At 39.4% G+C, this 10,819-nt stretch overlaps 1 protein-coding gene across 1 annotated transcript; it reads left to right on the forward strand.

Moving 5' to 3' along the window:
* The first annotated feature begins 2,789 nt into the window (after positions 1-2,789).
* On the forward strand, positions 2,790-10,476 carry LOC139351990 (immunoglobulin-like and fibronectin type III domain-containing protein 1). The gene is made up of 23 exons (XM_070993981.1): positions 2,790-2,841; positions 3,029-3,151; positions 3,241-3,377; positions 3,494-3,593; positions 3,694-3,735; positions 3,812-3,857; positions 3,965-4,148; positions 4,259-4,372; positions 4,480-4,642; positions 4,795-5,067; positions 5,182-5,802; positions 5,888-6,012; positions 6,097-6,238; positions 6,366-6,659; positions 6,758-7,054; positions 7,187-7,366; positions 7,532-7,660; positions 7,756-8,064; positions 8,153-8,238; positions 8,368-8,560; positions 8,943-9,239; positions 10,056-10,382; positions 10,472-10,476. The coding sequence occupies exons 1-23, from the start codon at positions 2,790-2,792 to the stop codon at positions 10,474-10,476; spliced, it is 4,239 nt and encodes a 1,412-aa protein (XP_070850082.1).
* The last annotated feature ends 343 nt before the right edge of the window (positions 10,477-10,819 follow it).

Genomic DNA, 10,819 nt, shown 5'->3' on the forward strand with positions numbered 1-10,819 from the left:
GTGGGGTCAGACTATGTCCAAGTTTAGAGTCACTGAAGAAGAGAGGGTGAAGAGTTATGCCCATGACTGACCAGTGCAGGATGACACCTCTCATTTTCAAAGAGTCTACAATTCCATAATAAATGCTACTATTTAACAATTTCTGTTCTGTTTCAGTCTAATGGGGAAGTAAAAAATAATTCTGGCTCATTAGCATTAAACTAAGGTTTAGCTTATTTTGTTTGCTTTTCAGGTGATACGTCTTGATTAGTGTCAGTGTAAATAAGGATATTCCACAATTCCATGAGAACTGTCTAATTTCTGGGATGAGCTTTTAGCATAAGATTATGGTTCATTAATTCTAACATTTCTTAACATGTTTTATAAATATTCCTAAAACAAATTAATGAAAGAAGCTTAAAAAAAATCTCAATTTAATTGACACTTACCTCTTCTTAAATGTTGGGGTGAAGAACAGCCAGCCTATATTTACAATTAAGATAGTGGAGAGGCAGCCCAACTCATGACACGTCTATGTCACTTCTTTTTAATAAGAGCAGGCAAAAGTGCCCTGCTGCAGAGCTAAAGCTGAAATTCCAGTTTTGAGGGAGGGATTAGGGTGCTCCACTGCTGCGTTTCCTCTGGTGGCCCCTTTTCAAGAACCTATAGCAATTTAGGGCCAAAGTGCAGGTCAGTAAACCTATCCCCAAGAGGCACAGTGAAAAAGCGGTGGGTTAGGTTGCTCCGAGTGTCTTTGAAAGGCTTTATTGCCTCTCAAAACGACAAGCCCACACTCAAGAATCAGCTGCAACCTGGCTGGCAACACACAGCAGAGAACAGCAGTTTACTTGAAAAAATAGTAAGTACATTTACATTTACTGGGCAAATTCATCATGGTTTGGATATCTTAACAAAATCTTCTTAATGCTGTAAACTAACACCTGTATATGTTATATGAGCTGTAATGCTAATGTTTGATGTTTTTTTTGGCAAACAGAATTGTCTTGAGCTTGTTCAGAAACAATACAAACAGGAAAATGCTGATGAAAGATCAATATTACACTAATGATTACTGCAAGAGAGTAGTGGGAACTATGAAATTTAACATAACTACAAACTTCATATAAAAACTGGTGCATGTATTCAAACTAAGGTAGATCAACACTTTCCTCCGACAAAGATCTACGAGTTACAGTATGTTGTCAAGCTTTAATGTAGTACTTTAGTTAGTATTTTACCACAAAAAATGACAAAGTAAAAGTATACGCTCTGTGACTAAATGCAGCTCTGAGATTTAGTACAAACACCTGACAAGTTCTTCATAAATCAGTTCACTCTTTACACCCTTCACACAGCTATTTTCTCTCTCAGACAAATATAGCTTCACAGCAGTGCACCGTGTGCAAAACTGCTAAATTTGCAGTTACTTCAACTAACAGAGCTCAGTAAATTAGGTGATTAACAGAATGGTGACGACGGAGTGCTCTTGAGCATTTGAGATACATTAAGACATTACATCACATATGTGAAGGGAAATTTACTAACAAGATGATCTAATTTAGACTCTACCTCTCAAATTAAATTTTTATTAAAGGGAACTGCTTTAAGCATAAACACCTGCTTTTTGAATGAAACCTTCTGTCGATCTTACAGATATGAAGCTATGTCATATATCACTATACTAATGTGACCCTTGGAGATTAAATATTCTGAAATAATAACAATTGACTTAATTGAATTGAAAATAATAGCTGACTAAACAATTTGTGTGAAAATAGATTTCCATACTTACTGAAACATGCTTCTGAGATTTTCTGATTTATCATTATGAAGTGACTCTGAAGCTTGTCCTAAAGCAATATTGGCTATTGTGCATCACTAATTGAATCATTAATTTTGTTAATTATGAATTGACTAAGGTGATGAAGTTGTTACCTGATGACCAAAATGACCATTTCATAGTTTCAGTACAACTTTGATTTAACCACCATTCAAGGGAAAGGATCTTAACCACTCAAATTCTAACATTTGCCTGTGGTACCTTTTCTGCTTTTCACATATTTCTCCAGATAATTCAGGGCTAAAAAGAAAGCAACCCTACCTAAATACTGAGACAGTTATGATTAATGTTACATTTGCAGTCAGCCACTTATGCCACCTCTTGAGTCATGAAAGATAGTTTCATGTGGTATGTGACCTACTGACTGCAAAATTAGTCCGGTCACTTGTAGGAATCCACAGAGGGAATGTTAAGTATTTAGCAATCCCAGGAATTCTTTCATTTATAGCACAGATAGAGTTACTAACTGACACCATTTGCGATACAGATCTTACTCTCATTGTTTATCACTGACTAACCACAATGCAAAATACCCCTTAATACTATTTTTTATCTCACTCTCCCTCTGGAGGGAGGAATAAATTGTGTCCCCTTCCATATTTACTATTTCTCCAAGGGTAGGCTTTACTTTAAAATGCATCAACATGCAAAAGCCACAGGTTGAAACAATGATAAGTGATAGCCATTGCAGATTCAGAGCATCTGGAAGAGATTAACTGCATGTCAGACAGATGGGGATTCTCATGGTTATCAACAGTGGTCAAGCCACAGCTCCAGATTGCATTGGAATTCTAGGACATGTTGGGCACTGACATGGGAAAAAAAAATTATTATACAATCCAAGCAACCATCAACGTGAAGACCAATTAAAAAGTTCTACTCGTGATCTAAACAGTTTTGTCCAAGTAAGTGTCTTAAAAGTGCATTATAACATTTTTGCATTAACAGAGAAGCTGTTGTCTCAATCAAGATGTTTAAAATACGTAAAGCGAAGGACGAGGAGCCAACTGCTCCAGGGCAGGGTAAGTAACCAGAGTACTAAACGCTGCCAAACAATCAAATGCTGGTTTTGGTTACAGCTTTTTCTAGGGCATAATATGGACTTAAATTGTATCTAAGCTGTCAAGGCTTCACGTGCTCTTAAATCAAATGAAAAACAATGATCAAATAAATTTGTTTATGATGATAATTTATCTCATTTAATGACAGTGAGGATCAAAAAGAGGTCAAGGGTGCCCGGAGTTATGATTACACAGTATGTGGAAGAACTACCTGAAGGCATGACCACCCCAGATTTCACTCGGAAACCCATCGCTCTAACTATTCAAGAAGGTAGGGTAAAGCACTTCCTCTACCTGCACCCTGATTTCTTTTGATTTTTTAAAGAGAATAACGGTTCTTTCTTGTTGTCATTTCCATAGGAAAACAGGCTATCTTCAGAGCAGTCATTACTGGCAACCCAACACCAACTGTGACCTGGATGAGAAATAATGGGGAAATTGATGAAGAAAAGTACAAAATTTGCCATGATAAAAATTCCGGTGAACACCAACTACAGGTGGGACCACTGATCAAGTGTCATAAGAAATGCTTGTTCAAATAGAGCAAGACTGACAGATCAATAAGGCCAATCTGCTTTTGCAAAAATACTGATAATCATGTATTGATTGATAGATGATTGATGTCTCAGTGGAACACGCTGATACCTACAAGTGTTGTGCAAAAAATGAATATGGAAAAGCCATTGTAACTGCGGCGCTTAATGTTATTGAGGGTCAGTTACTTTCTTTTATTCCATTATACAATAAATCAAAAAAAAAATCATGAAGATAAATTACATCTGTCTGACTTCATTCTAATTTCCTCCATTTTAGTTGGCTATAAAAAGGGCAAAGCCATGCAACAATCAAGAACAGGTATACAGCATAAATTTAATCTATATTATGGTAGTTCATGATGAGAGTTGTAACCATGCTGCTGGTTTTGTTCTAGCTATCCGAGAGACCCCTGAGGACTTCAAAAAGGCCTTAAAAAATAAGTAAGCAGTAAATTTGCAAATGTTTGTTCTGTTGTTTTTTCCTTGCCATGTGTGATTATGATCTTTAAGAGTTTAATAATATGCTGTTTGTTTTTTTTCTTTTGTAGGGTTGACACTGAGCAAAAGGAAGAAAAAAAACCAGAGATCGATGAGAAGTTTTGGGAACTGTTGCTAAGCGCAGACAAGAAAGATTACGAGACCATCTGTAATCAGTATGGTGTCACTGATTTCCGAGGGATGCTGAAGAAACTAAATGAAAAGAAGGTTGAAAGGCAGCAAGAGCAAGAAAAGGTATATTTCAGCCTCATCTAAATGCAAATATATAGATGACTGAATGCTGTAATACAAGAATACAAACATTCTCACAGTATAGAACTTTATTTTAATTCTAATTTCTACAGGTTGTTGAAAGATTATGCAACCTAAAGCCCATTGAAATGAACGATGATGGTGCTGCAGAGTTTGAACTTGAAATGTCCCTTCGAGACCCTACGAGCAAAATCTTCTTATTCAAGGTGAGTTGTTTCATTTTACATGTTTACTTCCTCTCTACAGGGATACCATCACATACAAGCTATGTATTGTTCTGACATTTATGACTTTTGACTCTATGTCTAAACAGGATGGAGTTATGGTTCCTTTTGATGCAGACACAGAGGTAAAACATGGATTGAGGCAAGTGGGAAAGAAGTATGTGTTCAGCATCAATGGTGTTGACCCTGAGGATGCAGGATTATACCAAGTGGAGGTTGATGGCGTTAAGATCTTCTCAACTGATTTCAAACGTAAGATGAAGCACCAATTCACTTATCTACACAATTGACTGTACCATGCAGACAATGCTATACTGCAGTTACAAAGAGCTGAGATTGCTGATTTGTCCTGTCAGAGAAACTAAGAGATACCGTCCTATGCTTTAATTTTGTGCTTCATCTAGTTCCACCTGTAGAGTTCTTGTACAAGATTCAAGACGTGAAAGCAGAGGAAAGAGAGGACGCTGTGTTTGAGTGTGTCATCTCACAACCTCTGAAAAAGATCACCTGGAAAGGAAAGAATGTCCCACTGGAGCAAGGGGACAAATATGACATCCTTGTGTCAGAGGACATGCTGATTCACACATTGGTGGTGAAGGACTGCATGCCTTTGGACAAAGGAATTTTTGCGGCTGTGGCTGGACTTGCATCCTGCAGTGCTTGGCTTATAGTTGAAGGTACTGATTTTGAATTATATCTTTTCAGATTCTACAACATACGTTTATCAAATATTCTAACAAAATGTCCCATGAAGCATTGAAAATGTTGTGGTGCTATGTATTTTCTATTAGCTGACACTGATCCAAACTCACTCGGGAAGAAGAAGGCTCGCAAAACAACCAGAGCAGGTGGTGGCGGACCTGAACTTTTGAGGATTGCACAGGAACAACAGGCTAAGGTACAGAAAGAGAAAGAAGAGTTGATTGCAAAGGCAAAGGCAGAGGCAGAAGCCGCAGCGGCAGCAGCTGCTATTGCTGCAGCCGAGAAAGCAGAGGCTGAAGCTAAAGCAAGAGAGGAAGCGGAAGCCAAAGCCAAAGCCAAAGCGGAAGCCAAAGCCAAAGCCAAAGCGGAAGCTAAAGCTAAAGCTAAAGATAAGACTAAGGCTAAAGCTAAAGCAGAGAAAGGGGCAAAGGCAAAGAAGGCAAAGGCAGGAGAAGGAGCAGATACAGATGAAACCACTGGTGTGGAAGAGGAAGAGGAGGAAGAGGATGAAGAGGATGTAGAAGAGGAAGAGGAAGAGGGTGCAACAGGGAAAAAAGAGTCCAAAACAGAAAAATCATCAGATCCCAAGCAGAAGATAGCAAAGGAGGGAGAGGCCTCTGATGAAGTTGCTGATACTGCAGAAGAGGAACCAGTGCAAGGGAAAAAAAAGAGAGTGAGAGCTGGCCCACTTGTTCCTGATACAATTGTCGGTAAGCTGCATCAGAACATATCAATTACTGCTATATTGTTCATATATTCCTGTTCCCATTTTACAGTACGGTTGTATTCCTTTAGACCCAGGAGTATATTTCACCTGTGGAATGTCAGATGTAACCGCCATCATTGGTACTGACACGGAGCTGGTCTGCAGGCTAAGCAGAGAGGACTGTGACGGAGTCTGGTACAAAGATGGAAAAGAGGTGAGGAGCATAGGCATTGACAGAGTAACAGCATTCACCTATAAGCTTCTGAGGTTTAAGTGTGTTTATGTGTGTGCTTTTCAGATAACAGCTACAGATGACATGTTAATTGTTAAAGATGGAACTTATCGCAAACTAATTATCAAACACTGCAAAGAAGATGATGCTGGAAAGTACAGATGTGAAGCTGATGGGCGTAAAACAGAAGCTGTGCTAAAGGTTGAAGGTACTGCACTCAAAATCTATTTGAACTTAAGCAAACAAAAGGGCATCCACAATGAAATTATGTAAAACCATATTCTTTTCAGCTCAGCTATGAAAGTCACAGAAAAGATGCATGTTTTCTCCACTAGATCCTCCACGAATTAACCCTGATGACCTCACTGAGTTCAGAAAGCCTGTTACGATCAAAACTGGGAAGGATGCAGCCTTCAAGGTCTCCTTTATTGGCCGGGAACCCATGAAGATTCAGTGGTACATTGACAACGATGAGGTATTGGACGACACCCACATCAAGATCGAGAAGTCTTCCTCGCACAGCCGCCTGCTGCTAACCAAGTGCAATCGCAAAACCACAGGAGAAATCAAGATTAAGATTAAAAATGAATGTGGAACAACTGAGGCCATCACACACATTGTTGTATTAGGTTTGTAAGCTGCATGTTAAGAACTGCATATTCTAAGTTTATACAAAAGATATATGCATAACATAAGACATGGATCTTTATTCTCTGTCCTACTGCAGATAAACCAACAGCACCCCTCGGCCCTGTGGATATCATTGAAAGTTCTTCCACTTGTATTGACTTCAAATGGAGGCCTCCTAAAGACAATGGAGGATCCCCTATCACAGACTATATCATGGAGCGCCAGCAAATTGGCCGAAACAGCTGGAAGAAACTAGGCAAGATTGGCCCAGAGCCTAAATACAGGGACACCGATGTGGATCACGGCAGAAAGTACTGCTACCACATCTGGGCGGAAACCGATCAAGGCACCAGTGCAATGATGGAGACCGATGACATTCAGGCAGGGACAAAGGGTGAGGTCTTCTTACAAGCACACTAAAATGAATTTGTGACAGTGTCTCAAAGACAGTGGGTGTTATTTTTCAAACAAGGCTTTGTGTGAGCCAGTTAAAAAGTGACATTTTTCAATTTTCTTCTTCTTTCAGCATACCCTGGACCTCCTTCTACACCAAAAATTGTTAGTGCTTTCAAAGACTGTATCAATCTTGCTTGGTCTGCACCCACTAACACTGGAGGAACCAACATTTTGGGATACAACGTGGAGAAACGCAAAAATGGCAGCAATCTGTGGGGCCTTGTCAGCCCACCCGATGAGCCCGTCAGAGGTAAACCTATTTCAGAACTAGTGTTCAAAATGCATTGTACAGTATGTATGTACAGTTAGGATTCAGATGTGACATTGCCCAGTTAAAATCTTTCTTAATCTAGCAAAAGAAATAATATTTTTTTTAACTTTATAGTCTTAACTATACTGTTTGACATGCCAACAGAGAAAAAGTATGCAGTGAAGGATGTTGTTGAAGGCATCGAGTATGAGTTCCGTGTGTCAGCTATCAACATTTCTGGTGCTGGAGAGCCAAGTGCACCTTCTGAATTTGTGATAGCAAGAGATCCGAAGAGTGAGTAACAAGCAAACAAAAGCTATACTCTGATTAGTGCAATGCTTAATTGCTGCTATCTGAATTCTTAAATCCCTAATTGTTTACATTTTCAGAGCCCCCTGGGAAAGTTATTGACTTGAAGGTGACAGACTCCACATACAGCACCTTATCGCTGGGCTGGACCAAACCCACAGAGGAGGAAGGGGTTCAAGATGAGGCCAAAGGATACTTTGTGGAGCTCAGACCAGCAGAAAACCCAGAATGGGGTCGCTGTAACTCCAGTGCTATCATCATGAACTCCTACACTATTATAGGTCTGAAGTCTATGGCCATGTACTGGGTACGAGTTCTAGCCACCAATGAGGGTGGAGATGGCGAGCCTCAAGAATTGGACAACTATATCATTGCAATGCCCCCTCCAGGTGAGTCAGTAGTAATTGTGAACTGTTTACAGTCAAAATTTGATACCTTTATCTTCATTTAATGAAATTTTCCTCATTATTGTCACAGTGAAACCTCACTTCACTGACAGAAAAATAAAGAACTTCATGGTTATGAAAGCTGGTAACTCCGCTCGGGTCAACTTCAACTTTCAGGTTCAGTATAGTATTCACACAAACAACACAAAATGATTTAATTCCCATCAAAAGTGGCAGATTAGACAGTTCTTTGCTGCTGCTCTACAAAAACCCACATCATACCACTGTATCTCATATTGTTCACAGGCTTCTCCAATGCCAACTATCAAATGGCTCAAAGACGGACATGCTGTACCCAAGCATGTGACCGTGAGCAACTCGGACACATCGTCACAGCTAATCATCCCCTCATCAGAGCGCGAGGACACTGGGATCTACACAATCATTGTCAAGAACATTGTTGGTCAGGAGAGCTCCAGTGTTGAGATAAGAATCACAGGTACAGTGAAAAAAAAATTCAAATGATGAGTAACAGAAGTGAAATGAGGACCAAAGGTTTTTGGATTTTAAAAGTGATATGCAACCTCTTTTTAGGAACGAAAAACGGCTGTCATATTACCAGAACTTAAACTTTTACAATTTTTTATGTTTTTAAAGTGCAAAGAAAATTATGTCAAATAAAGCAAAAATGCCTACAATACATACAAAACACAGTCAGATGCATTCACGAGTATATACTATACTTTGTGTAAAATTTGGACTTAAAGGAAGTGTGGGGAAAGTTTAAAGTGAGAAAGACTTGGTGCGCAAGTCATTATAACTGTAGTCGGCGTAAACATAAAACACCAAGACGCTAATAATAATCTCTGACCTGTTTGCAGATGACCCCAAGCCTCCAGGCCCCGTGGAGCTGGATGAGAACGTGTCAGGAACAGTGACCGTCTCCTGGACTCCCTCTCCGGATGAGAAGAAAGACGACAGGCTGCACTACATAGTCACCAAGCGTGATTCTGTTAAGCGCACTTGGCAAACAGTGGGAGACCGTCTCTTCAATAACAGGATCACTGCCACCAATATCATGCCTGGAAGGCAGTATCAGTTCCGAGTCTATGCCAAGAATGACATGGGGCTCTCCAAACCCTCTGAGTCACCGATCTGGGAAGTAAAGAGAAGAAAAGGCAGGTTTAACAAAAGTGCTTCAAAAGTGTGTCGTGCAGAGCTGAAATGTGTGAAACAACTGATTAATTGAAAAAAAAAAAGAAAAAAAAGTGCTGTTTAAAAGGCATCAACCCAATATAAATAGATGTAGATTTGCATAGAGCTGCTAACAAGTAGTTGATTAATCAATTCACTGAGGCAAATAAAGCTAACCGTCAACTACTTTTGTAATTGATTAATCATTTTGGCAATTTCTTAAGCACATATGCCAAACACTTCTCCTTTCCAGCTTCTAAAATGTGACGTGAATGTTATAACTTGGGTTTTGGACTGCTGGTCTGACAAATCAACCAATTTGCTCTGAAGAGCTGTGATGGGACCTTTTGACATTTCACAAACTAGATGATTAATCAAGAAAACAATTGGCAGATTGAAGAAAAAATCATCATCAGTCGGAGCCCTAGATGTGTACAAATCTGTTAGGAAACAAGTGAATGGATATATGTACTTATATTATAAAAGTTCAGAAGAAGAATGAGAAAAATTCCTCCTTCCAGAAAGGCAATTAAAGTATATCAACGGGCTAAGTGCATACAGGCAGAGCATAGTGCATGGCAAACTGCAAGGTCGGGTATCACTGCTAATGACTGTTTTGTTTGATTTATGTACACGAAATGCATCATGAAAGGCAGAACATTTTATATTTCTGTGTGTTCTGCCACAGCGACATAATCAATTAACGGACAACTGAAGGGAATACAACAAAGCAATGAAAGGGGTATCCATCACTATGTAACACACCCTTTCAACTTTCCTTTTTTTTTGTATCCTTCCAGAAAAATATTCTTTGAACCTTCCTGCCTCTAAGGACTGCAGCTTTGAGACGCCTCCCTCGTTCTCTGTTCCACTGAAAATGCACAGCAGTCCAGAGAGCTATGAGTGCTACATGAGTTGTGCCGTGACAGGAAACCCCAGACCCTATGTTACCTGGTACAGAAACAACATCAGCCTCAACACCAACACTAACTACTACATCACTAACACATGTGGGGTCTGCTCCATGGTGATACTCAAAGTTGGGCCCAAGGACAGTGGGGAGTACACAGTCATTGCCGAAAACCCTCTGGGCCGAGTGGAGTGTTCAACTAAACTTGCTGTTAAAGGTAAAAACACACTGAGATTTTTTGTTATATCTTAAATTCTACTCCTCTGGTTAGATGTTTTGACTATTTTCCTCTCTCCCTCCCTTCAGATTAGGGTGATGCAGCAGACCTGAACTCCTGATGGAGAATGAAACCTGCTGTCATGCGTGCTTCTTTGTGAATTACTGTATTAATGCATTTAATTAAAAAGTGAAGGAGATAAAGTAAGGATGAGCTCTTGATAACTACCCACAAATGTTTTAAAGCACCAATAGCAAATATGACAGATACAAACTAGGTTCTGTTGTACTTAAGTGTAAATTCAACTCAATTTATTTACTTGATGCAAAGAGCACTTTGACAAGTGACAGAGTTTCAGCATTAATTATAGGCTAATCTTGAACCTGAGCATGTTTGCGTATTGACAGTTTTTCCTTGAGCTGTGATTATTGTTAATT

The sequence above is a fragment of the Chaetodon trifascialis genome, chromosome 3, assembly GCF_039877785.1.
Source record: "Chaetodon trifascialis isolate fChaTrf1 chromosome 3, fChaTrf1.hap1, whole genome shotgun sequence".
Classification (NCBI taxonomy): domain Eukaryota; kingdom Metazoa; phylum Chordata; class Actinopteri; order Chaetodontiformes; family Chaetodontidae; genus Chaetodon; species Chaetodon trifascialis.